Below are 26,577 nucleotides of genomic sequence, written 5' to 3' on the forward strand. Positions count from 1 at the left end.
TAAAATAAAATAAAATAAATAAAGCGCTCAAACCTTGTGAACGCTGTATAATATAATAACTCAACCCCAACCAGTCCGTGCCCCCCATTTTGGTTCTCGTCTCTCTCACGTTATTTCCAGCAAATGATGGCGAGGTACCTCGTACCGGATCATTTTTCATGATTGTATCCGTCGTACCTGCCGCAAATATGTGGCAATGTGTACCCGGTACTATGCGGTTCACTTACCAAAATGCTTTTCTTAAAGATGGCTAGTGGGACGTGGGGGGTTAGCTTGATTAAACTGTTGCGTCTTCAATCTCAACTAGCGAAACACGACATTGTGATTGATTGATTGTCATCAGTGGCATGTCACCGACCAAAGAGCTGCTTGTCTGTAAATTCATAAGCGAAAAAAAGAAGGAGTACCATGGGATGGGAGTATCGTGGGTGGTTACGCTTCCGTGATGTGATGATGGTCGCCATTACATTTTGGCTGCTTAACATGTGCCATGTTCTGTGTTTTGCATTTTTTGTGAAATTTGTTTTAAAAGTGTTGTTACACAAAACTTTCTGCTTGTTAAATAAATTTATGAAAGTAGGTGTCGTGCTATACGACAAAGTCCGCGCGTTGATCCGTTGCATAAAATCCTTCTTAATTTGTTATTGCAAATTGTTTTCTTCATCTACTGTCTTTATGTTTTGAGTAAATTTAACCGCAAGCGTTTCTATTCTAGAAAAAAAAAAAAAAAAGTATGTTCAGGTACAGTGAGACGTAACAGCAGTGTCGGGTGATGAATGCCGTTGCTCTCAACCGCTCTTTTAAGTTATACGGCATATAAGAACCTTTGCTAAACATTTAACCGTTTTTATCTCCACAAAGTTAAGGAGGACGAGCTGGTGTGCAGTCTCAGTCAATCCCCTGTTTCTAAGCCTGGCTTTTAAAAACGTCTCTGTATTTGCCATTTTCATTCATTTTATATATATATATTTGAAAGACGCACTTGCTATCGGCCTTTGTGTGGGTATTAAATCCGGTTTTAACATGTATATCACAATAATGCATGTTGCCCAGTCTTTGCAGCGTTCTGTTTTTTTGTTTCGGCATATCGTTGCCCTGAAATACCCCACTCAATCAAACACTGTACAAAACTAATATTGCGTATAATAATATTATTATTATTTTCGACCAAGTACTACCTACACCTATTACCGTTAATTACTTTTAACTGTTGGTGCGCAAAGCCATGCAGATATTTAACTAATTTAGTGAGATCAAAAACTCACAAGGAGAAGATATTCAAATTCAATTAGATTTTATTCATTTGTAAATCGTTATAAACAAAAATAATTTGTCAGTTGTACTGGGAATGAATGAAAATAAAATAGATGATTTCCGATTTACGCTATATAAAGCTGTTAAATTCAAACTCTATCAACAAGCGCACTTAACGAACGATCACTAGTCAAGCCGACATTTTTTTTTTTTGGTTTAAAACAATCAATTCGTTCACGACAATAAGAAAAAAACTATTTTATTTAAATGTCAGAATTCCCCATATCAGTTTTCCCTGCAGCCGATGCATCGTTAATCAGTCATGACATGCCATCATCCACCAGTCAACCGATTTCGGAAGCCAATTTGACTGCCATTTTGAGTACCATCATGCAAGCATCTGATGAACCAGTTCGTGATCGACGAACCCGCACGATTCGTAATCTTGACGACAACGATGAAGAAAAACAAGAGGAAGAAGAATTGGAGCAGCAAGTCAATTCGTATGCATTTGCCAAACGCGAAGCTGACGAAGATCATGATGATGCTGATGACGAGGCTGGCAGCACGTCCGGCTCGTTTGTTAGTTATTCAAGTTCCACCGCATCCAGCTCCACGCAAGCCAACGATCGTGATGACCATGATTACGACGACATTGAACCAGACGACCAAGATCCGGTCGCGCACGTGCAACAATCGATTCAAAATTTTTACAACGTGATTAAATCGTTTGATCTTCGTGCTGATAGTACATATTCTCGTGCCATCGGTCCTGCTCATGGATCATGGTACAAGATTGCATACATCACGATTCGTGATCAGGTCGTGGTCCAATTCGTTCAGGGATTCGGATTAAAATTACTCGGCATCTTGATCGCACCTTGGTTTGCCAGCTTGCGACGAAACGGCACCGTTCTTGGAAGTATGCGCCAATTCAACACTGCATTTTATTTTCATATATTTATTTATTTTTTTTTTCTAGATTCCTTGCGACGATTGAGTACGAATATTGTAATTAGAGCCGCCTCGATTTTCAAACGGTAATATTGTCATCATTTGATTTAAAAATGTTCAATTATTTGCTGCATTATTATTTTTATCTTCTTCGGTATTTGGCGTTTTTACTTTTTTTTTTCAATGTTTGATTCTGTTTGTTAATATTTTAATTTTTTTGGTCATTATCCTATTGTACATAAAAATAAAAATATATATAATGTTAGTTTCTTGAATTTCTTCCATCATTTGATGGTAGTAATTAAGATGATGATATGATTATATGATGATGATGCTGATGATGATGATGATGATGATGATGATGATGATGATGATGATGATATGATGATGCAAAAATTTATATAAGTAGGATATGTAATTAATTGCTTCTGCCCGTCTTTACAAGGTCTTGACGTTACTGACCGTTACATCGTCCCGTCGCTTGAAGCTCAAGACGTGAACCCCATTTTTGGCGTTTTTGTGAATCCACCTGCCACCTTTAATTTCTTTACCAACAGCAGCACATACACGTAACACGTCACCATCTTCAACGATCGTAATGTCGTTAACCACGCCGGCTAATTTGTATTCTGAAATCGGTTCAATGCCATATTTTTTTCTTGTCCCGATAACTTCACCTTTTTCGTTGACGCGTTCCTCATCCTCTGCAATCAAGCGCCAAATCTTGATACTGTTCCATGATCCGGACACAAACAAGTCCGAATACGGAATCGCTTTCAGGCATGTGATCCATCGTGGCTGAGGTTCCGGACCGGCTGGAATGTTTTCCAATTCTGCCGAATACCTGGCATGAGCAAGTTGCGTATCAATGCCATGGGCCAACGTGAACGTGAATGTTGGCTTTTTTTTTTGCAAAGTCCATAACGAAATCGATCCGTTATCTGATCCGGTAAGGAAAATATGATTATCAACCATTTCCACGCAATCGATCGACCCTTCGTGAGTCTTACCCTTTTGACTGCCACCTCGAAAAATTAATTGAGATTCTTCCACGATCTTCCATAACCTGGCGGTTCGGTCCCGTGAACCGGTCGTGATGCATCGTTCCTGCGCGAGCGCACTGATGCCACTAATGGCATCTTGATGACCAAACAACGTCTCAAGATACGTTAACGCGTCTAATGACCAACTTTTCACTGTCCGGTCCGCACTTCCGGAATACAAATTATGCGTTCCCCTGCGGAAAGTTAAGCATTGAACCGCACCTCGATGTTGCGTGAAAGTTTTCAAAATTTCAAGGTCAGATGCCGCGTAGGCGACAACCTTGTTGTCCTTGCCAGCGGTGGCAATAATCTTGCCATCTGATGACACGGCAATGGCAAGCGGCTCCTTATCATGACCTCCAAATTTGTATCGCAATCGCTTGCCGGTTCGGGCATTAAATTTGGACAACACCTTATCCTTGCCGATCACGAACACGGACTGATCATCAATCTCGTTGTTTTCAGCACTAGCAATCGCATTGGGTGATGCCATGTTTTTGTAACTTAAAAACTTGCGCTCCGGTTTAACATAGCTGAAATTCCTGGCGATTAACCTGTACAGGCGGCCATGGTCTGCTGCCACGTCGTCTTTTAGCCTGGCAGCTAATATGTCTCGGTCAACATCTGCGGCATCGAACCCTTGAGCATCAATTTCCTGTTGCAAATTCTCAATGTATTGTTGAGCAAGTCGGCGTCGCTTGTCTGCCGCAGATTCGTTAGGATCAACCGCGTCGTCCTCTTCTTCTTCTTTTTCTTCTTCTGACGATGATTCCTGACCATCATGTCCTAATTCTTCGTCACTGTCATTGCCGGCATTTTTTCCTCCTCGTCCTTCTTCATCAGACGATTCCGGATCAGTGATTTCTTCATCATCCACAATATTGGCGTTACCATTGTTGGCATTTGAAGTTGAACTTGCGGCTCCACGTCGTCGTCCTGAACCTCCTCCTGAAGTTGCTGGTGCCGCGGTTCCGCGACCATTTTTAGCAGGCCCTCGCTTCCGTTTTCGAGAAAAATAAGGATCTGACATTTGATTTTAGACTTCTGTTCTTAATGTATGCAAAAAAAAACCTGATATGAACTTTTCCTGTTGCACTTTGTAACGTGCGGACGGGGTATGAAGAAGATGGACTATTACTTTTTTTTTCTCTTTTTTTTGGTTGGGAGGTTAGCAAAACAAAAAAAAAAAAAGTTGAGATGCAAATGATCCTGCATAACTGCACAAACGTGAGTGACGGCAACACAAGCATCATCGGCAGGGTAACAAGGGCCTGGGGGAGGGCGAGTTTGCTCGACAGAACAGAATTCATCGATCTGATCTGATACCAGCTTGGATCGATAATTTGATATTTATATAAATATATATATATAGATAAGAATCAGTCATGGATGTCGTGTTAGGAATCACTACCGCGGAAGGAGTCATCGTGATTACTTCAAAGGCAGCCGTGCGAGGCGTGTCGGTTTTGAAAGCAGATGATGACAAGACCAGGATTATTGCTCCACATGCGTTAATTGCATTTACCGGTGAAGCTGGAGATACAGGTAAGTCATGGTTTGCAATGATAAAGAACAGATAATGAGTTGAAATATTAAATATGGCTTTTCGTTGAATTGTAGTGCAATTTGCCGAGTTTATCCAAGCCAATATTCAACTTCACGAGATTAGAAACGAGGAAGAACTATCGCCTTCGGCAATCACATCATTTATTCGACGAGAACTTGCCACCAGTTTACGAAGCAGAGTAAGTTGCCCCTTGATTTTTTTTTTTTTTTTTTTTTCGGTTACTGACAGGCCCCCCGGTTTACAGAAGCCATATCAGGTTAATTTATTAGTCGCGGGTTATGATGTTGCCACGTCGACCCCGAAGCTTTATTTTGTTGACTATCTTGCCGCTCATGCTGATGTGCCATATGCGGCCCATGGATACGCGGCTTATTATACGTTATCGTTGTTGGATAGATGGCATCGACCAGATCTTAGCTTACAAGAAGGATTAAAAGTTGCTCAACTTTGTGTTGACGAATTGAAGAAGCGATTACCGATTGACTTTAAGGGTGTTTTGGTAAGTCTCAATTTTTTAATTTTTTTTTTTAATTACTTACTCAAGCATGATTTAGGTTAAAGTCGTGGATAAAGATGGTGTCAGGTCAGTGGATTTCTGACGGGTTTAAATTAAGATATATGTCTCGCATTTTTTTTTTTTAAATTGAAGCATGTATATATATATATTATTATTATTATTTTTATTATTATTATTATATATAAGGAATGTCCTGTATTAATTGACATTTTCAACCCGCAGTCGGTTTCTAATATAGTAAACTTGTAAGTTGTAGTTATTTTCATGGAAATGGAAAATGCTGTTTTCCAGATTACTAAATCAATGAGTAAGGTGCTTCATCACTGAGCAGCCGCCGGTCACGTAAAACGAAGCAGTCAAGTGAACAACGGGCCCAAGACTTGGTCGTCACACTGATGGAGATTTGCAATTGATGAAGTCTTTGGGGAGAAAAGAAAGAAGAAAAAACACTGTGGGGGTTTCTTTTTTAATTGTTTAGTGATAGCAGAGAAATAGGCAGGTTCGCGCCAAATGGAGTTGGACTTTGAAGACGTGCCGTTCCATGGCGTTGCGAATGACAAGGACGCCGTGGCGTCAGCTCGTTCGACTTTTTCGGCATTGAGTTACAATAACGGTGGTGGTAATGGTAGCAGCAGCTGTGTGAATAACTTGCCCGCGCATGATCGCAATCGTTATCACGACATCATCAACAACAACAACAACAACAACAGCAGGGCATCATTGCTGGACATGATCACAAACCCGCCAATCCTGTACATCTTATCATCATGCTTGCGTGCCAATGACTTGCGAAACTTAAAACTGTTATGCACGACCGCATGGCAAGCGTTAAACCTGTCACCCAATTATTTCCATCAGTTAGCGAACCTGACGATTAAATGCTTCGAGGGCACGTACATGTGCTCGGACGTGACTGGGTTTTGTTATAAATGTCATAAGGTTATTTGCCAGGTACTGTATCATTTTTTTTTTTTTTTTTTTTCTGGTTCTTGGTTAATTTGATTTCGTGTAGGAATGCACGTTACGACCATCGCTTGCAAGCACGCAAAGGTTTAGGCTTGCCTGCGACCAATGCGGTTTCAATCAACCGTTCCGTGGCCGCTGCCAATGCGGGCTCAAGTCCAGATGGATCTGCCGGTCCTGTCACCTGCGGGAATTGGAACTGGACCGCACGTCCGGCAACTTGTCAGGTTCGTCCGTGTCACGATCGTTGGCTTATTGTTATGTTTGTCATGCGCAGATGCGCAACGTGACGGTCGTGTTTCCTGAATTTCATCATGGGCATCAAAAAATTTGCAGTTGGTGCAATAAATGGGGCGCTTGAATGATTATTTCGGTAGCATGTTCAATTTATGACATATTGAATATTTTTTTTGTTTTTGATAACTGGATGGTGTTTATTGTTTATGGGTGTTATAGACGTGCTGGGTTAAGCAAAGGTTCAGGTGCATGGGGGCAGGTTCTTTTTTTTGTAACTTTTAATATGTAATACGAAGAATAATTGCATTCTTCTCTTTCTTTTTTTTTTTTAAATATCACTTTACAGGTACGACTGGTTAAAAATATATATGGTACAAATGCAACAGTTAAAGCTTATACATGTAAATTACTTTCTATGAACTGGCCTGCGCTCCTCTGGGCTTCTTCTTTGCAGCCTCAGCTTCCTTTTCGGATTCAATCTCTTTCACATAACGCTCAATGCTATTAAAATCCAAATTCTCAATCTTCTTTCCCGGGGCCAAAATGGCAATCTCAATATTTCGTGCCCCGGTCTGAACAACTTCCAACAAGCTCTTGATGGTAAGACGAATTGTTTCTTCCCTGTCTTGATCATCCTTATAATTTCTTTCTAAAAATTCGCGCACGGTTTTGCTGCTGCGCCCGATTGCATTGGCCTTCCATGCCGAGTAAATCCCCGACGGCTCGGTCTGGTACAACCGTGGCGTGTCGTCGTTGGGGTCGAACCCGATCACGATCGTGGCGATGCCGAACGGCCGCACGCCTCCGGATTGGGTATATTTTTGTTGCACGCCGGCAATGTACTTGGTCAAGTACTCGATAGTGACCGGATCCTCAACCGTCAACCGGTGACTCTGAGCTTCGACCCGGGCCTTGTCCACCAGCACTCGCGCGTCGGCGTTCAAGCCGGCGAACGCCAGGCATACGTGATGATCAATCAACGCGATCTTGGACGGCGTGATGCGCACGTCTTGCAATTTCATGGCCGTACGTTTTTCGCAACCCAGCACGACAACGTCCTTGCCCTTGACACCAACCGCACACGTGCCTCGCTTGACGGCTTCGTCAGCATATTCAACCTCTGTTTTTTTTTTTGGTCAGGTCAGTAAGCCACCTGGGATGGTGAACAACAGAATAAGCAATATAAAACAATATATTTTCTTACGGAAAACATGGCCATCGGGACTAAATTATATTTTGTCAGTCAGCACCAGTTGATGATCAATCGTACTTGCAGTAGTTGTTCCATAAAGAGAACAAATAATTTGACACAGCAAACTCAAACGTACCTGAAAACTGAAAGGGCTCGATCGTAACCACTCATGATGACTTGAATAAAATAATACGAAACTAGATTTCCTCGAGATTGGTCGAAATTGAACCAAAGTCAGTTTCGAATCATCCAAAATCCAAGTTGCCAGTTGCGCGCGCGGCTGGAGCATATAATGCCATGCCGCCGTGGCAGTTATGTTTTTTGCCCGAAGAATTTACTTCGATTTTCAACCACTCGGAAACCTCAGTTGCAAAGTTGAGTTTGATAAAAACAAAATGCGCCCTGCTGCTACTGCAAGTGCGCTTCGGTCGTTACGAACTGCGGGCCGCATGAGTTTTCGGCTGGCCTGCCGCTGGCAAGTCGAACCCAGCAGGAGGGTGTTGGGTTCTTCAATTCGTGGCTACGCGAATGCTAGTGGTCCTCCAGTCGGCACTCAGGTTGTTAAGCTGACTGCCGAATCATATCCTCAAATTCAACGTGATTCGCGGTTTGCCGCGTTAACCGACCAAGACGTGGCGTTTTTCAGATCAATCTTGTCCTCCGGTGCCGTGCTTACCGCCCAAGACGAAGACCTGGCCGGGTACAACGTGGACGCCATGCGGAAATATCGTGGCCAGGCTCGGTTGGTACTTAAGCCTCGAACCACCGAGGAAGTGTCTGCGATTCTGAGGCATTGCAATGACCGCAAGTTGGCGGTCGTGCCTCAGGGCGGCAACACGGGCTTGGTTGGCGGGTCCGTGCCCGTGTTTGACGAAATCGTCGTGTCATTAGCCAACCTGAACAAGATTCGATCGTTTGATGAAGTTTCCGGCATTTTGGTTGCCGATGCCGGTTGCATTTTGGAAGCCACGGATCAGTTTTTGGCAGAGCGGGGTTACATTTTCCCTTTGGACCTCGGCGCCAAGGGTTCGTGCCATATCGGAGGCAACGTGGCCACGAACGCGGGCGGTCTTAGGTTGCTTCGATATGGCAGCTTGCATGGCACCGTGCTTGGGTTGGAAGCAGTTTTGGCCGACGGCACGGTTGTGAACGGCTTGGGCAAGCTTAGAAAGGATAACACCGGATATGATTTGAAGCAATTGTTTATCGGATCCGAGGGCACGCTCGGCATCGTGACCGCGGTGTCAATCTTGTGTCCTCCGCGATCAAAAGTGGTCAACGTGGCATTTTTTGGACTGGACTCGTACGAAAAAGTGCAAAAAGCGTTTGTAAAGGCCAAAGGTGAACTTTCCGAAATCTTGTCCGCGTTCGAATTCATGGACAGGCAATCACAAAATCAAGTGGCCAAGTTTAGCGAATTGCGACGACCACTTGATAATGAGCATAATTTTTACGTGCTCGTGGAAACATCGGGTTCGAACCGGGGTCACGATGAGGAGAAATTGCAACAATATTTGGAAGACCTGATTGAAAACGACGTGATTGAAGACGGCGTGCTCGCGCAAGATGAAACTCAATTAAAGAACCTGTGGACGTGGCGGGAAGGGATTACAGAGTCACTGGCCAAGTCGGGCGGCGTGTACAAATACGATGTTTCCATTCCGTTGTCTGAATTGTATCAATTAGTTGAGGATGCGAGGACCGAGTTGCAAGACAAGGGATTCAAGATTGGCACTGAAGATGCCCAGATTGTGAACGTGGTGGGTTACGGTCACTTGGGCGACGGCAACCTGCATTTGAACGTTGCGGTTAAGACCTACGACAAGGCGATCGAGAAGGTACTTGAACCTTGGGTGTATGAATGGATTGGTAAGTACCCACCCCCTTTTTGTTTCACCCATAACAGGTTATTGATTGATTTTACAAACAGAAAAACGACATGGCTCGATTTCGGCAGAGCATGGCTTGGGATTTGCCAAGAAGCCATATCTCAAATACAGCAAGGACGAGGGCGTGATCAGATTGATGAAGGAAGTCAAAAAGTCATACGACCCGGTAAGTGCTATTCATGAATTTTTTTTTTTTTTTTTTTACAGATTTCATGGTTCTAACGGTTGTTGACGAGGGATAGAACGGCATTTTGAACCCGTACAAATATATTTAAACCAGTAGATTATTCATATAGACGTATTAGTATTTTTTTTTTTTTTGCATGGGCAAAAGTCACGTGTAGTATATAGTAAGGAAAAGAAAGAAAAGTAGTTCAAGATTCGAACAAAACAACAGGAAGGAGGAATAGAAACGACACTTAAAAAAAAAAAAAACCTTACTCAATCCTCAACTATAAAAAATACCTCATTTTGATCAATAATATAGCCTTGACAATCACGATAGTATATATGATATAAAAATCATGTTATTTAAAAAAAGTTGACAACGTAATATCAGTTTGGACCCGACGTGGATTCAACCAAGACAAAAAAAATAACGAACGGCCTTTTGTCTGAACAAGCAAGAAAGCGAAGTGAGCATTAATTTGAATACAACAGTTATGGTTTATAGGTTTATGGTTTCGATTAATTTCGGTTGGAATGTGACTGTAAATTGAGTTTAATATCGACTGCGAGATGGCCATTCGAACCCATATGATGACCATCAACAAGCCAGTTTAGTTGGCAGCATGTTAAAATTAACATTGTCCTTGTCATTCATGATATTCATGCTTTTGAGAACAACATGAAAAAAAAAAAAAGAAAAAGGGACTGGGACTAAGTCGTGAATTGTAGACTGGTGGATTTGTATAAGCTTTGCGCCAAAACGGAACGCGCGATGGACGTGAAGAATGTGGATTTTCCCATCGCGTCCAAAAAAGCGTCGCTTTTCGGTCATCGAGAACCGTTCACGATGCGACACGGACCATGAAAATATACGTAGTGGCATGCTTCAGCCGTGTAGTTCCGGCTTCGTCCCATTCTTGTCCTTCTCCTCTTTTCTTCTTCTTCGTCCTTCGTCCCTGTAATATCCCCTTCATCACCTTTTTTTATCCGACGCGTCGCGTCTGCTTGATTCGGCACGTCCACTCTTTCCGTGTAGTTTCAAAGGCCTCTACGCTTGGCATACCGTTCGTCGCTGTCGGTTTGCATCTCACTTCAGCCTTTCTTTAAAGGACTTTTTTTTTTTTTTTTTTTTTGGAAAGGGGGGCAATCCCTCAATCAGTTCAAATGAAGTTGTTTACGTCGCTCTCGCTCGCGTCGTTGCTGGCCGCATCAGTGGTTCAAGCTGGTTCGTTGTCGTTGTCGCACTTGCGGCACCGGCATCGACGCGGTCCAGTTGCCATCCCGGACGCGTTGGCTGCCAGTTCGCATGGCAATGATGAATGCTACACATACGTGACCAGCTGGTTGGTCGACTACGGTACGCTCATTTTTGTTGCATTACTTTCAACGAATCCTGTGTCTGACAACTCTTTTTGTTTTTTTTTTTTTAGTCCCGCCTACGACTACCTCGGCCGCACCTGTGCATTCTACGCATTATACTTCGACTGATTATCAGTACGTGTACGTGACCGTGGAACCAACCGAACCGGCTTCATCCTCATCGTCGTCTTCGTCACGTTCGGACCTGACGACAACGAAAACCAAACATGTTGAGCTCACGGTTTCGTCCACCATGACCGTCGTGCACGAGACCACGATTGTTCTGCAAACAACCGAGTTTGCATCATCTTCATCTTCACCTTCTTCTTCTTCTTTGTCGTCGTCGTCTACTTCATCACCATCGTCATCCATTTCTTCTCCGCCGTCCTCGCTCACATCTACTCTGACGTCCACGTCCACTTTGGAGGATGAAGTCACGTCGACTCAATATTCCACCGTCACCATTTTTGTCACCGTCACGCCAATCATCTCCACCGCGTACGCAACCACCGTGCTAACGCCGGGCACGTACGCGTTCCCGCCCGGCACCGGCACTGCCACGACCACCGTACTCGAACCCGTCACCGTGACTTACCCCACGGCCATCGTGACTCAGATTCCGGATCTGTCATTGTTTTTGCCCGCCGGCACGACCACTTCTACCAAAACCGAAGGCGCATTGTACGTGACTGCTCACGAGACCGCGTACGTGACCGTCAGCTGCACGCCTGGCGTGTATACGTTCGGCAGCTTGGTTACGACCGTTACCGAATATACTGAGATTGCAGTGCCTACCGCGACCTTGTAAACAAACATCTTTATGATCTGAAGTTAACAAGATCCATAATTTTGAACCTTTTCTTGTACAGTAAGGACATGCATGGCATAAAAATTATCAAGTTTAATGATTTTAAATCTAATATTTTGTTGTATTGTATTGTATTTTTATTCTATTGTTATCTTTATTATTTTTTTTTTGGATTAATTTTTAGAGAATCGTACCACCGTGGTGAACCGCGGCGGGTTCGAACTTGTATAATACAATGTAATTTTTGTTTCTGTTAATTTAACAATAATTGTAATTTGATAAGATACTATTATACAAAAGAATATTTATACAATAAAAAACAAAACTTTCGAATCGCAAAAGTGATTGCGTGTAGCGAAAGATTAAAAATTGAGTCATGCTATATGCAAAATTCCTTTTTCTTTTTTTTTTTTTTTGAATTTTTTTTTTTTTGATTATAACCTGACAAGCAAGTAAAAATACCAAGGAACAGCCACGTACCCAACATGGACCAACATCGTCGTAAACTCTTTCTGCCACGTGTCAGGCCTGCCTACTATCAACATGTAATATTTATTCCGCTGAATACTGCGCAATGTTCCAAGCACAATGTTGACCGACGGTGGGTATGGCAGAAACACGCGATCACGTCTAGACTTTACATTGCCACTGCCACTACCGCTGCCGATGCCCAAGCCAATGCCAGATTTTGCCGCAGCTCGTTTTTTGTTGTTCCAAATGCGGTACGAAGCCGCGATTGATCCGATGATTGTTAAAAAAAAAAGTTTGGCATATGATCTGAAAATGTCAAACTGTGACGGCAGCACGCACAAATGAGCCTTGAACGTTGGTTGCGACCCTTGAAAGGCTTTGTGATCCGGATTAGGATTCCAAAGCGAAATCATTTCAAACGCCGGATAGTTCACACCCATGGCAATGGAAAATGACTTGACCGTGTATTCGATGGCATGCTTGTTACCGTTATCGTAATCATGTCTAACCTGGCACGCGTCATGGTCATCACCGGAAAAAATGGCAATCGGTCGCAGCCGGTCGAGAACTTCTTCAGACAAGTTTTGATGCAAAACATTTTGATACTGATAACCTTTGACCAACGTGATGGCTTGCTTGCTTTCCCGAAGCGGGCCACAATATTTATCAGGTAACCTGAAAAATGGAATGTGAGACAACACGATGCGCGGCAACGCATGATCACCAGCTTGATTTGTTTTCGCGACCAGGTCTTCCAAAAAAATTCGTGGTGGTGCAAATACTTCTTCATCATGATAATTCATGAGTGAGTCCGTATCGAGCAAAACGATCGTGTGATTGCCAATTTCGACCGACCGGGAAGGTTCACCAAAGTAAGCTCGAAACCTGCGCAATGCTTCCACCACGATGGTGTTTCCCAACCCAATATCATGATTACCGGCAACTTCGTATAACGTAATTTTTCCTTGTGAAGGTGGGAAAATGGCTTGAAACCGTTGGTATTCTTTTAACCATGTGTAATGATCCCATTCCCTGCCGCCGTCAAACAGGTCACCCAAAAAAATTGTTGCGTCAGACTGTAGCTTGGTTTCGAGATACGTCCAAGCTCGGTGCATGTAAGTATCAACGTAAAACTCGGTTAGGGCCAGTAGCGGGTATGGTCGGCCTGGATAAGTGTGACCATCGACTAATTGCGGATCAGCAACTAATACTACTCGTGACGGAGTTGCATCTTCAGGCTTAGCCCTGTTAGTCATGTTTTCCAACAGTAACATTAATAATAAAATTTACCCAGTCTTCCCAATTTTTCCAATCGCACGACTCAATCGCGGTTTGAAACACCCATCGCTCGCCACGAATCAATACGAATATCCAAATAATACGAAACAAGTTTACGACAGTGAAAAGTTTTCTTAACAATGCCGTACCTGATCCGGCAATGTTATAGAACTTGCCTGCACCGAACGCATGCCTCCGTTTCGGCTTGTGAGCATGGTATATCGAAGGCGGATAAGACGCCTCGTAAGTGGGCATGATCCTCTTGGCTCCTTTTTTTTCTTCTGTATCTGTATCTTGTATTATTTATTAATCTTGATTATGATCCGCCAGCCAGGTGTGAATAAGCAGCAGTGAGGCCTTTTTCCAAATTTTAAACAACGGAAAGTCATTAGGGGATTATTTGGACTTGTACAGGGTCAGAATCTTGAATTAAACTTAATTTGTGGCCACTACGTCAGACTCATTCCTTGCCTGGCAGCAAAACAAAAAATCTTTTGCTGTAATTTTCTTTTTAATATATATTGTATCTATATAATAAATGCTGGAAACAGCTGCCATCGTATTGATTTACTTGAGTGCAAACGCTTATTTGTTTATCATTTAAAGTTTGGGCATCTGTTTATGCACACGTAATTTTCTTGCACGCAGACAGAGACCAGATAGATTATAACCAATAAATATTTGCAGAGCAAACTCACGTTCATTTAAACGACTTCAATCCCAATATTAATCTGTCTTGTTCACTTCTCAATCTTCTTCTCTCATTTCTTGTTCCACTTTATCTCAGGTTGGACCTCTAACAGCGCTTTTTTTTTTTTTTTGAATCGGCATTAAATTGTATTATATATATATCTTCTACATTTTCAACACTCGACTGGTGCGCAGCAGCAGAAGAATTTAAACTGTATTCATTCAAACAAAATCGTAAACATGACGAGGGGTAATCATTTCTTGCTGGCCAAACTGGGGCATCGCCATTTCGGGTCTCGCACTTCAACATGATCACTAAGCCATTCAACAACCGTGGCAAACTTGTGATCACAGGCCCGGCATCGGCCGGCCGCGCTTGGCCGGTGCCGTTTTCTCGTGCCGGGCAGGTAAGCGAAATGGACTGCTTTTAAATGATTCTTGTAAGTATCGCCCCGGCTGAAGCCACCTGTAGGATGACATCCGACTTAAGGATATCGTTGGTCATCATGAACATCATGATGATCATGTTGGTGGTCATCGTGATAGTAGAACGGGCACAGGTACGGTGCGGCGCCGTCGTGCGTCTTTCGTGACGAAACAAATCGTTTGCACGTAAGTCGCGGTGTTTAGAATCTAAAGAACCCATTAACCAAACTCAAGCTGAACCCGAAATATGTATCGATTCATTCATTACTTGAATTTTTTGCATATATATATCTTGTAGTTTGACAACAGCCATAAGTATCTTTAACCATTTGCGCACGTAATGTGCCGCCTTGTCTGTAGACATAAATGATTCTATAGTTAATTATATAACTCGCGTCAATTAAAACATAATCAATCAATTGTAAGCAGGGACATGTGCTGGAGCATGGAGATGGAGGTATGGTCCCTTGTAGTTCATTCGGTAATCCACTTAGTTACTGATATTCGGACTTACAGGCAGCGAACCCCACGCACCCTGTCACACTTGGAGGTCGTACCCGGGCTCTAATTTATCATCATCATGTCGACCCGCGAAGCAACCGCCACTGCTGGAGCGACGGCGCTCGCTGTCCGAAATACTTTGGCATGTTAAACACCGTGCGGATTCCCAGTTTCTCCGGAGACTACCAAAAATATGACGATTGGTCATCCAGGGTCACCAAGGCCTTTTCCCCGTCGTACTGGTCATGAGAACTCATTCAAGACCACGTTATTGTGGCGCTTACTCATTCAGCAGCCAATTGGTGGCTATGTCCGAAGGACCTTGAGACTTTTCTCACATTGTTCGAAACCCTGGCGAAACGCTACCCAAGGTCCTTCGGACGACCGGAATAGGCCGCAGGCGTCGTAGTGCGAAGGATCGATGAATGGCGATATTCGCGGGCAAGATGAGAGCGACCTTGGGCAGGTTGTAATTTTTTTGACGGCTTTAGCTGATCACCGCCAACTTTTCAACAAACTATTGGCGGAAAACCCTTCATCACTTGCACCCCGACCCCTTGCTTACAACGCCTCTGTTTCAGGCTAAAACACTTGGTTAACGCGCATCGATGACGGTAATTCCAGACGTGTAATATTCCATAATAGATTGAGATATATATATTACTATAACGTATTTGACCAGGTCAATGGTCTTTCTGGTAGAGTATCGTCCAAGGCGAGTAAGCTGAGCCAATCCTCCAACCAATCCCTCTGTCCCATGTAAAAAAAATTGGTTATTTAAGACATTCCATTTCTGAATGCAAATATACTACGACCACGTCGCTATGGGGTCGCCCGCAAATGCCAGCTTGAAGCGAATGTACTCATCAAGTGGAGACGTTCCATTCTCTGCTACCGTATTCTCATCCATATCTTCAAGAAACTTGTCGATATACTCACCTGCTGCACTAAAAATAAAGTATACAAGCAACTGCCCTGTGAATCTTTAAAAGCTCAGGAAAAGGCAACTCTATATTGTTATCTGGCGCCAGATCAAATGTCACCATGACGGGAACATGCAGGCATTCCAAATCTTTTTGATTGCACGTAGTCAATAATGTATGTACGTTCTTCGCCTTCTACCCGGTTGAATGCAATTTCAAAATTACCAAAACACGAGTGTGCTTGAAGAGACAGAATTAGACCATTCATCGGTCGATCAATGTTTGACCCTTCGAGTTATTGCACGGCAACAGGATTAAACATCTTCAGAATTTGTAAAGCAAATCGCTTTGGCTCAGGCTAGTTGACAGTTAGAAAGACGTTAGATTACTTGCACTCCCAAACGTGCAAACATACCAGTCTCGGTTCTGCTCCGCTGACATTTCTGAAAGATAAAAGTGAGTGGGGGATTATGTGGGCTACTTTCAAAGGACCAACATTTAGATCACCAGGTAATAACTCATTCCCATGATAATCAATTATAGGACCTTCACCTTGATGCTTGCGAACAACGTTAATATCAAACATTCGAGTTATGACACATCGGTGACAATCACGAATAAGACATGACTCCCTTAAGGTCGAGTCGCGACGTGAAGTACCCATAACTTCATCTTGATCGATGAATTCAGCTGATTCGGGACTAAATTGGAGTGTCTTCCCGGCTAATGCTCTAACTGCTTCAAATAAGTATGGTACAGTTAATCTTCCAAAATAACATACAGGGCAGAAAAAAATATCTAAAATATCCCCACCCAACGTGATGAGGCTCTGCTCAAGCACCGCCGTGGAACGACTAGATACATTACAGTCCAACCTAGACATGACGTTGACTAAATCCAATCCTCTTTTCTGCAGCTCAGAATCAATAAACGAAAAAAAAAAACTTCAGTCAAGATCCCCAACTTCTTCTCTCATGAAACGTAGCATTGTGATCGGCTTGAACGATCCTTGAATTTGCACAGTGCTCTGGCTAAATTCAAAATGCAACATGATTTGATCAAAGTCCCTAATCTTTTGAGCACGATCCATTTCGGATAATGGCTCGGCTGTGATTCGCTCAATTTCTGAAGAATGCATCGTTGGAGCGCTGTTAATGTGAATGACCAGCAGGATATTGTTCAAAAATGAAGTACAGTAGGTATAGATCACAGAAGATACTTCCTGTTTAAGGAACGTGAAATTTAAATGTCTTATATGTCAAATCTATATACGTATACATATATAGTTGAACTTGAGGATTCGATTGACCATAACACGTAATTCACATGAGATGGCCGGGTAACACCAACTTGCCATATTAACATGACCAAATCTTCTATGCAGTTTTCGCGCAAAAAGACAACGTTTACAAATACCACCACCATCATCCTTAACATAACAATTATCCTTCAATACATTCAAAAAATAGTTCCCATTCCTCTGTACTAAATCTATCACTGAATTGTTGGCCAAAACAAGCGAGCACATCTTGGGGCCTATAATTAGGCACGACTCCGATGCCAACTGACGCACCGAGAAGATGTTCACCAACAGATTCGGCACATAACACGCGTTCTTTAAGGTCATACAAACTTCTTCGCCCTTTACCGTGGACAATTTGATTTTTACCGTACCAATACCTAAAATCCGGATGGAATGTCCCGAGGCTGGTCGAAGCTTTGGAAGAGTAGCATGCTTTTCAAAAATAAACATGTCCTTCTGCCCACAAAGGTGATAACCGGAACCTGTGTCCACAACCCAATTTGATTACGTTTTATTCGAGCCTGCAAAGCTGACCAACTCTTTATCAACATACCCCACCCAATTGCTCTCTTCAAGCTCCGTGTCTGTCACAAGTTGGACACGTTCACGATTAGGGGTTTCGTTATTTGCCTCCAATTCTTTAAATCTCTTAGCCATAAACTTGAAACAGCTCTCGCGTATATGCCCTTTTTTTCCACAAAAGTCACATTTTTCTTTGACCTTACGTGATATAACCTTTTTGTCTACTATTCGCGCTGACGGTTTTGTCTCTGTTTTCTTAGGTCTCTGAAATACACCATTTACCGATACAGCATTATTCATTGCCTTCAGGTTGGTCTGCCTATAAAGAAGCTGACTTTTTACAAATGCCATTGCTTCCGCAGTCGAGGAAAACTTAGCAATTTAGCTGGCAATCCTTGTTGTCGTATCAGCATAGTTGGTGTTTCTGCTGAAAAACTTAAGTGTCCAACAGATGCGCTCAGTGACACCATACTTGATAGGTGAACTAAAACAGACTTTGGACTCCAACTCATCAAATGTGCTATTAATCTCATAAAGGCAGTCGGTGACATCAACATTGCTTGAAAAAGAATAATTCTCAAAAAACTGAGATTGGGAAGTGATGTAGCCAAGGAACGTATCTTCAAAAGCATCTTCCTTAATATACTCCCAAATCTTTTTAGCATCCATGCCTTTTCGTGGCTCATAACATGCTTTAAACAACTCGCTCCAATAAGCTGAATCAATTGTAGCTTCCATCATCTGAGCACATATAAGATGCTTCTGGGACTCAAGCAACGCATTCGACGACTTCACGTAAGTCTGATAACCACAGACCAGACCATCGAGTTCTACCAAAGCAAACGGTTCCTTATTGCCCCCTTCGCACCTATTTTTATCGTTTTTGGCCAACAATTCAGTGATAGATTTAGTACAGAGGAATGGGAACTATTTTTTGAATGTATTGAAGGATAATTGTTATGTTAAGGATGATGGTGATGGTATTGTAAACGTTGTATTATCTGCGAAAAAACTGCATAGAAGATTTGGTCATGTTAATATGGTAACTAGCGATACTGTCGGATGTTTACGACCAGGCTTAGGGTTCAGTAAAAGCTTGACAAGCAATTTGGTTTCATGAACAACAGTTGCAGACTACACGATAGTGTGGATATGAAATATAATTTGAACAACAATTAAAATATACCAAGATTAACACACCACGTACAACTAGCACACAATACAAATATAAATACCCGAAATAAACAAGAAATATAAAGTAACTGCAAATGTGTCTGTTAGAAGGAATATTCGCCTATAAAAATATCTGTTGTAGATAATTTACCTTAACCTCAACCAAAAAAAAGGGAAAAACTTTCTCAGCGGGAGGCGACCGCGAGACTACTTATATAACGTAATATTTAATGTTCGGGACGGGGCAAATCCCAACACTTGGACTTTCTGGGTAATTACGTACATAATGTGAAAGTCCCTTGCTGAGAGTTGCATTAGAACGAATAAAAGGGACAATCTCATGTCAATTGTGAGACGGTAGGCAAGGCCGAATGAAGAAAATACTTTGTCTTTCAAACTAGCAGATTCAACTACAGTGGCGCAAAATAAACCTTGACGAAGCGCCGGGGTCGAGTAGGCACTTTAACATGGTTGAATGAGATGGTGGCCGAAACAATGAAAAGTTGATCGCGTGGTTAGTGCCGAGTGCAAAATGCGAGAGTTGTTGGTCAAGATTGGAAGATTCCGTGTTAATTTCCATATGCTCGGGACTGAAACTTATGTTCAGAAGTGGACTCAAAAGCTTCGGACTCAAAGTCAATGAGGGGTGAGATTGTTGAAATTTGAGACTGACAACAAATCTTTCATGCCAACCCGGCTACGCACCCAACAGCAAATAGAGAAACCATCAATTATATATACATCACCCAAACACCAAGAGCGAGCTCCAATCGTCGATTGCCTTTCCCAAACATTTACTGGCGATTGTAAACAAATATCCGGTCTTGTAACTTCACTACATAGTTCCACCAACCTGGTTGCAGGAAAAACTCAGGTTTGTGAGTCCATACCGGATTGATTCCGGCAAACGCCTTGACTGCATGCTGCCGGTGCCAGTCACTGCCATGATGTTCATCAATAGTTGGTATAGTTCGCATTGTTGCTTGATGACCATGCGCAGCAAAGTCGGCATCGGCCGAAATAACATGCGTGAATCTGTCGTAACTTGCTTCTTGCTCGTGCTTGTGTTCAGTCTTGTCGTATTCCCAGCCATGCCTGGTTTGCAAAAATAATGTGGCCCCAGTCATGCATGTGGACACGTCTAGATGCACGCTCACGTTTGTCGTCGTAGCCTGATGGTTTAAAAACTGCAACGCCTGACCGCCCGGGTAGTTTAACGACGACACGTAAAGAAACACGCCTGACAGCAAAAAAGTTAAACCGACAAGGCTAAGAATGAGAAATGACGTGATTTTGTAAACAAAAGATTTATGTATTCTTGTCGACCTGTTTTTTTTAAAATCAAAAATTAAAAATTTGTCAGATAGTTGAAATCAAAAGGTCCCCATCGCAAAACTTACAACCACGATGCTCCAAATGCCGCATAAAGCGAAATCAAGGGAACAACATATATAATAAACCTCCATTCCTTATGTGGCTGTAAAGAATACACGCTGATAAACAGTACCGTAGGTGCAACGTACTTGTGACTCCGCCGATCAAACAAAATACCAAACACGGCAAGCGGCAGTGCAGCCGGGTTTAACAGTAACTTTGGAATATGCTTGCTAAAATACGCATGAATTGGTTCAACCTACCCTGGTTAGTCAAAAAAAAATAAAATAAAAGAACCATGCGATTTCATACCCCCCATTCAGATGATTTTCCTAAGATGGCATTAAAATAAAACCCCCAAATTTCAGGAATTAAAGGAAATTGCCAAAAATACGAATCAACAATCGCAGACAAGATTAATCCAAAAATTCCACCTTTTAAACCGGCAACAATAATCACACTTGGAGATAACTGTCGGTTAATCAGTAACGAAAGAGCCACTGCAGCGGTCACAATCAAAATCTCGAACCGAAACACGATCGTGGCGAATGCTAAAATTGCGATTGTTGTTTGAAGTTGCTGCTGACCATGCCTGTTGTTGTTGTTGTTGTTGTTGCCGGATTGAGCGTGAATCCACAGCGCTAAGGCGATTGTGGTTAATGGAAATGCAAACATGTTGGGCAACGTGCGAGATGCATAATACGTGATATGAAACTGAGAGTATTGAAACAAGCCAAACCAGAACCCGACCGAGTTGCCGAACGCACGTGTCACGACCCGGCGGAAGTAAATCAATGAAAATCCATTGATCAGGCCCAGTATTCCACGAACTAAACAAATATTAGAACCAAAAAAACTTATATTTTAAAATAAATTGTCATGGTTGCATTCACCAATGTATTGTAGTGCAAATTTGGAAGTCCAGGGCGCCAGTAACTGAACAGGTTTCGCCAGCAATGAAATCACAATTGCACCAATAAACGTCCGGGGCACGACTCCGGGGAATTCAAAATGATCATACTAAACATCGAATATCTCACGGTCAGCAGTTCATACAAAAAAAAACAATCCCACGCTCACTGAGTAAATGTCTGATCCGTGCATCAATATGTCATGAATCGCGTGAAGATTAAACGACTCCTCCACTTTTGTAAACGGTGATGCAAACAGATGCACCAAAATTAGCACTAGATATGAATAATCTAGCACGTCAATCATCGTTTTATTTTGCCAATATTCCGCCTTTTAAACAATAACAAATGAACTGATGAACAGTTCCTGCTTCCATGCTTTCGTGCGGCTTGAAGCATGAGCGCCAAAAGCCCCAAAACGTAATCAAACAACCTCCGGCCGGTTCCACATCCAACAAGATCGTTAATGATCCATATTCGGTAAATTTAGTATATCTACTTGTGATACTATAGATATATAATACATAACGATCAGTTACGAGAGCGGTCAAGCCACATTAACAAAGTTTTTTCTGGTTCATTTCATGTTTCACCCGGCCGTGCCGCCGACCCCGCTCATTTTCACACTTTGATTTCGGTTGATTGAAGAAAGAAGTCATCAATCAGTACAGTAAAACGGTGGTTTTTTTCTGTTGTTTTGTTGAATTATTGTTAGAATTTCTTGCTCGCCTCGTCCGTGTGCGGGGAGGGGGGCGTTGAACTTGCTTTTTAAACACCGGCTTGAAACCGGCGTGGCCCAAAAAGAATAAGAAAAAAATGTCGACCGACGAATCGTCATTGCCGTCAGTGTGCAGTGTTCGATCACGATGGGAGCAATTTGCTGTTAGTGACAAGGAGCCACAACCTGAGCCTCCGCCTGTCAAGCCGCCGCTGTCAACAACAACAACAACAACAACAGGCGTGACGTCGCGATCACCAACGCCATCATTCAATGCAGCGATATCAAATTCAATCGGATCAAATAGTAATCCGGAGCCAATCAAGTCATCGTCATCAACATCTGCAAAAGGACCGCCGCCACCGATCCATCCGAAACCGCAAGTGCTGAGGAAGGTTACAGGCGGCAAGGATCACAATGGAATTGAACCACCAGCGACGCCTCAAAACACAGCAACAGCAGCACTCAGTGTGTCTTCAATTTTTAAAGATCAAGAGCCGTACACATTCGTGGACTCCAGATCGATTCAGAGGTCACAATCGCATTCTCCTTCTCGCATGGTAAGTTTTTTTTTTTTTTTCCCTTCTATTTTTTTTGATAGGAATCTTACGACAAATAAATTACAGACTACAGCGACCGCGGTTGCGCTAGATAACCACGAACAAATTCTTAGCAACTGTAGACCTACCGGAGACAATCACCACAACGACGGCGACGGGTCCGTAACTTCACGTAATCAATCTGTTCAGACTGCAGTTGAGTCACCACAATCAGAATTAGCCCGACAGAAGCATCATCAACACTCTCGTGGCCGATCAATGATTGTCCCGCCTTCATATTTCAATCACTCTATCGGTTCATCATTTCCTTCTTCTCCTTCGCTTCTCTGTTCGTCTTCTCCTCCACCCCCACCTCCACCGCATGCTCATGGGAATGCTACTAGTTCAGCAGTGCCCGGTTTGCAACATCAAGTTCGGCATGTATCACCATCACCATTGGCATCATTATATGCGCCAGAATTTGCGTCGCAACAGCCAGAATTATCTGCCAGCCCCACTCCTCAACCATATATCGCTCCTCCACCACAGAAGCAGTCACAGCACGCTCAACCAACACCAACGATTCAATCCTATATTGCGCCGTCAACTCCTCAACCGGCGCCGATACAATATGTCGCGCCTCAGCCTAGCCAACCATATCATTACTTGCCCACAACAGCATCACTACCACAATCTCCGGCACCAGTTGTTGTGCCAATATCAGGATCAGTACCGGCAACGCCTCCAGCGCTGCCGGCACGGATATCTGCTGAGATTGAAAAACCTCCATTGTTGCCACCGCGGCCTGTCGTTCTGCCTCCGCATGTTGCCCTGCCGGTTAAGATTGTCGCTGCTGAACGAATTCCAAGTTCGTCATCTGCAGGCGATGCCGTGAACAGCAGAAGCACGTCTCCAGGCGTCAGTGCAATTGCGAACCAACAGACCATACCTTTACAAGCATCCTTGCGTCCTCCATTATCGGCTAGGCCTACAATACAGCAACCACAACCGCAACAGCAACCGCAACCACAGATACAATCACAAATACAATCACAAATACAACCACAGCACCTGCAACACTCACAATTACAATATCTGCAACCACAGCAACAATATGCTCCACCAGTACCAGTACCAGTACCAATACCAGTACCAGTATCAGTACCATCAACAACAACAACCATAAAAACGGCGGCAGTGGCAGAAATTTTGCCAACAGAAGACTCCGGCGTAGAGTTAACAACAGGTCAGGATCAGGATTATGACTCTGACGACATGCTACTGGAAGAGACCGATAAGGTGAATGACTACCCTGACTCTTCTCGAGCGAACCGGCGACCACCGGTGCCGCGGTCAGAAGTCAGGCATGAGATTTCTTGCAAGTATGATTTTAAAGTATACTGCGTGTCAGGAGATTACGTGTGCACGTCTTCCGTGGTGACCAAATTTTGGCGCATATCGGATGGCCAATGTATCGGTCATGTTGGTCACCCTGAGTATCGGGTCACTGCCGCAGCGTTCAAGTCATCTGTTGAAGTTGATGACGAAGGCAGCATGATTTGGTTAGGTACCAAGGATGGCGTGTTGCTCGAGATTGACGTTGCCCGGTTGAAAATCGTCAACAAGCGGCAAGGCGTTCATTCATCCTCTATTAAGGGCATATTCCGATGCGGCTATGAAATGTGGACGCTGGATGAAGACGGCAGGTTGCAAACGTGGGGTCCGTCCGTGTCATCACCAGACGGCCTGCCGAGTCTGAGTGGCGTGCCCAAGACAAACCGGGTGCCGGTGAGTTGTCAATATGGCATTGTGGTTAACGACACGTTGTGGATCGGCCGGTCACGGCAAGTCACTGTGTACCGTCCATCGTATTCGGAAAATCAAGTCCAGTTTGCCGTGTCAAGACCAATGACAGCCACGCAGGCTGTGGTGGGCGAGATCACTTGTGCGACAATGGTTCCGTCTGTGCCGGATTTGGTGTTTATTGGTCATGACGACGGCAAGGTGTCAGTGTACTCGCGATCCAAGTTGACGTGCGTGGACGTGATCAGCGTGTCGATTTATAAAATCACGAGCATGGCCGCGGTTGGCAATCATTTGTGGGTCGGGTTCAGGACCGGCATGGTATACGTGTACGACGTGCGGCAACGACCTTGGGTGGTGATGAAAGATTGGAAAGCGCACGACGGACCGGTGCGTGAGATTGTGGTCGATCGGTCATCGATTTTCAAGACCGGATCAATGCCGGTGGTCACTGTGGCTGCTGCCGAGAACGTGCTTACGATTTGGGACGGCTTGTTGCAACATGATTGGTTAGGTAAGGCTTTTAAAATAGAGGTAACACTTATTACGTGGATAAAAAAAACTAATCTAAATGTGGTTTTAGAAACAAACATGCAAGAACATGATTCAGATTATTGTTTGTTTCGCACGATCAAGGTGCTGGTTTGCACATGGAACGTGGGGGCAGCAAAACCGCAAGAATTGCAACACACGTCATCGGATGCCAAATTTCTTGCCAACCTTGTTAAATCGGGGGATAGCCCTGAGATCATTGTATTTGGATTTCAGGAATTGATTGAACTCGACAAAAAGACCGTCACTGCGAGTATGTATCTCTTAAGTTTTAAAAAATAAGAAGCCATGATTTTTTTTTTTTGCTAACATTATGGGGGGCCTTTAAATAGAAAACATGTTTAAGCACAAAAAACACAAGGACAAGGCGGTCAGTAACAGTAATAACATGTCGCATCAATACCGTGCCTGGCAGGAATGCTTGACCGAAGCCGTGTCGCATTTGGAAAGCCGGTACGTGTTGCTGCACTCGGACAAGCTCGTCGGCCTGTTCACGTGCATTTTCGTGAAGGACACGATCCGAAATGACGTGAGCAACCTGGCGTCGTCCCAGGTCAAGACCGGCCTGGGCGGCTTGCACGGCAACAAGGGCGCGCTGATTTCAAGGTTCACGGTCGATCACTCGTCACTGTGCTTTGTGAATTGCCACCTGGCTGCCGGCCAGTCGCACGTGATCGCCCGCAATAACGACGTGGCCAACATTATGGAATCCAAAATCACGTCCGCGGTTGCGGCAAGTTATCATCATCAGCAAGACGTGTTTGTGGGTGGCGGTGATGGCACCATGATTTTGGATCATGAGATTTGCTTTATCAACGGTGACATGAATTATCGAATTAACATGCACCGCGTGCCCGTACTCAAGGTACTCGACCATGTTTCTGTCAATGCTGATCATCATGAAGATCAAGGCAACGACGACGATAATGATGATGATGGGTTGGGCAAGTTACTGGCGGCGGATCAATTATTGGGCCAGTTACGAAAAAATCCCGGATTTCGGTTGCGCCCGTTTAGTGAGCCCGTGATCAAGTTTAAGCCGACGTATAAGTATGATATCGGGACGGATACGTACGATTCGAGTGACAAAAAACGCACGCCGGCATGGTGCGACCGCATTTTTTATCGAGGCGGGGGTGGCAGTGGCAATGACAAGATCGTGCCCGTCACGTATCGAGCTCATCAAGATGTGCGCGTGTCTGATCATCGACCGGTTAGTGGATCGTATGAGGTCAAGATCAAGACCATAGATTCGGACCTGGCCAAAATTGCTCGCAAGCGGGCACACGAACGATGGAACGCGTACGTGCATGAAACTATCGAACAAGCTAAACTTCATTATCTTGCTAATGAACATCATCGACGATGAAAAAAAATATATTTATATAATAAAATAAATTTGGGGGTTTATGGATTGCGTTATTTTTTTTTGTATGAATTAT

The 26,577-nt window shown here is 43.6% G+C and overlaps 12 protein-coding genes across 12 annotated transcripts; 6 read left to right on the forward strand and 6 right to left on the reverse strand.

The window, feature by feature from the left end:
- Positions 1-1,419: 1,419 nt before the first annotated feature.
- Positions 1,420-2,589, forward strand: V1514DRAFT_326348 (uncharacterized protein). The gene is made up of 2 exons (XM_066926783.1): positions 1,420-2,176; positions 2,237-2,589. The coding sequence occupies exons 1-2, from the start codon at positions 1,522-1,524 to the stop codon at positions 2,296-2,298; spliced, it is 717 nt and encodes a 238-aa protein (XP_066784958.1). The 5' UTR covers positions 1,420-1,521; the 3' UTR covers positions 2,299-2,589.
- On the reverse strand, positions 2,409-4,511 carry V1514DRAFT_206234 (WD40-repeat-containing domain protein). Its single transcript, XM_066924683.1, has one exon. It carries the CDS (start codon positions 4,279-4,281, stop codon positions 2,647-2,649), a length of 1,635 nt encoding a protein of 544 aa, XP_066784959.1. The 5' UTR covers positions 4,282-4,511; the 3' UTR covers positions 2,409-2,646.
- Positions 4,512-4,557: 46 nt separating this feature from the next.
- On the forward strand, positions 4,558-5,556 carry V1514DRAFT_290062 (nucleophile aminohydrolase). The gene is made up of 4 exons (XM_066925289.1): positions 4,558-4,796; positions 4,872-4,996; positions 5,063-5,317; positions 5,373-5,556. Exons 1-4 carry the CDS (start codon positions 4,637-4,639, stop codon positions 5,415-5,417), a joined length of 585 nt encoding a protein of 194 aa, XP_066784960.1. The 5' UTR covers positions 4,558-4,636; the 3' UTR covers positions 5,418-5,556.
- Positions 5,557-5,636: 80 nt separating this feature from the next.
- Positions 5,637-6,931, forward strand: V1514DRAFT_326354 (uncharacterized protein). Its single transcript, XM_066926784.1, has 2 exons — positions 5,637-6,286; positions 6,348-6,931. Exons 1-2 carry the CDS (start codon positions 5,846-5,848, stop codon positions 6,657-6,659), a joined length of 753 nt encoding a protein of 250 aa, XP_066784961.1. The 5' UTR covers positions 5,637-5,845; the 3' UTR covers positions 6,660-6,931.
- On the reverse strand, positions 6,883-7,988 carry V1514DRAFT_290064 (nucleophile aminohydrolase). Its single transcript, XM_066925290.1, has 3 exons — positions 7,864-7,988; positions 7,740-7,759; positions 6,883-7,655 (listed from the first exon to the last, which is right to left on the reverse strand). The coding sequence occupies exons 1-3, from the start codon at positions 7,896-7,898 to the stop codon at positions 6,949-6,951; spliced, it is 762 nt and encodes a 253-aa protein (XP_066784962.1). The 5' UTR covers positions 7,899-7,988; the 3' UTR covers positions 6,883-6,948.
- A 72-nt stretch (positions 7,989-8,060) lies between these two features.
- On the forward strand, positions 8,061-10,249 carry V1514DRAFT_326359 (uncharacterized protein). Its single transcript, XM_066926785.1, has 3 exons — positions 8,061-9,596; positions 9,658-9,782; positions 9,859-10,249. Exons 1-3 carry the CDS (start codon positions 8,123-8,125, stop codon positions 9,889-9,891), a joined length of 1,632 nt encoding a protein of 543 aa, XP_066784963.1. The 5' UTR covers positions 8,061-8,122; the 3' UTR covers positions 9,892-10,249.
- A 453-nt stretch (positions 10,250-10,702) lies between these two features.
- On the forward strand, positions 10,703-12,251 carry V1514DRAFT_350656 (uncharacterized protein). The gene is made up of 2 exons (XM_066929418.1): positions 10,703-11,141; positions 11,215-12,251. Exons 1-2 carry the CDS (start codon positions 10,949-10,951, stop codon positions 11,949-11,951), a joined length of 930 nt encoding a protein of 309 aa, XP_066784964.1. The 5' UTR covers positions 10,703-10,948; the 3' UTR covers positions 11,952-12,251.
- On the reverse strand, positions 12,151-14,216 carry V1514DRAFT_350657 (Metallo-dependent phosphatase-like protein). Its single transcript, XM_066929419.1, has 2 exons — positions 13,713-14,216; positions 12,151-13,660 (listed from the first exon to the last, which is right to left on the reverse strand). Exons 1-2 carry the CDS (start codon positions 13,953-13,955, stop codon positions 12,386-12,388), a joined length of 1,518 nt encoding a protein of 505 aa, XP_066784965.1. The 5' UTR covers positions 13,956-14,216; the 3' UTR covers positions 12,151-12,385.
- Positions 14,217-16,535: 2,319 nt separating this feature from the next.
- Positions 16,536-17,378, reverse strand: V1514DRAFT_318355 (uncharacterized protein; the record flags this gene model as incomplete). The annotated part of the gene is made up of 3 exons (XM_066925884.1): positions 16,536-16,598; positions 16,656-17,150; positions 17,205-17,378. The coding sequence occupies 3 exons, from the start codon at positions 17,376-17,378 to the stop codon at positions 16,536-16,538; spliced, it is 732 nt and encodes a 243-aa protein (XP_066784966.1).
- On the reverse strand, positions 17,111-19,050 carry V1514DRAFT_326370 (uncharacterized protein). Its single transcript, XM_066926786.1, has 3 exons — positions 18,531-19,050; positions 18,078-18,437; positions 17,111-17,999 (listed from the first exon to the last, which is right to left on the reverse strand). Exons 1-3 carry the CDS (start codon positions 18,804-18,806, stop codon positions 17,505-17,507), a joined length of 1,131 nt encoding a protein of 376 aa, XP_066784967.1. The 5' UTR covers positions 18,807-19,050; the 3' UTR covers positions 17,111-17,504.
- An 875-nt stretch (positions 19,051-19,925) lies between these two features.
- Positions 19,926-22,084, reverse strand: V1514DRAFT_206489 (Alg9-like mannosyltransferase family-domain-containing protein). Its single transcript, XM_066924684.1, has 5 exons — positions 21,693-22,084; positions 21,506-21,632; positions 20,925-21,442; positions 20,639-20,871; positions 19,926-20,564 (listed from the first exon to the last, which is right to left on the reverse strand). The coding sequence occupies exons 1-5, from the start codon at positions 21,828-21,830 to the stop codon at positions 20,033-20,035; spliced, it is 1,548 nt and encodes a 515-aa protein (XP_066784968.1). The 5' UTR covers positions 21,831-22,084; the 3' UTR covers positions 19,926-20,032.
- A 1,971-nt stretch (positions 22,085-24,055) lies between these two features.
- On the forward strand, positions 24,056-26,504 carry V1514DRAFT_346388 (Endonuclease/exonuclease/phosphatase; the record flags this gene model as incomplete). The annotated part of the gene is made up of 3 exons (XM_066929266.1): positions 24,056-25,097; positions 25,167-25,388; positions 25,468-26,504. The coding sequence occupies 3 exons, from the start codon at positions 24,056-24,058 to the stop codon at positions 26,502-26,504; spliced, it is 2,301 nt and encodes a 766-aa protein (XP_066784969.1).
- Positions 26,505-26,577: the final 73 nt, after the last annotated feature.

This window comes from Lipomyces japonicus (genome assembly GCF_038497905.1).
Source record: "Lipomyces japonicus strain CBS 7319 unplaced genomic scaffold V1514scaffold_7, whole genome shotgun sequence".
Taxonomy (NCBI): domain Eukaryota; kingdom Fungi; phylum Ascomycota; class Lipomycetes; order Lipomycetales; family Lipomycetaceae; genus Lipomyces; species Lipomyces japonicus.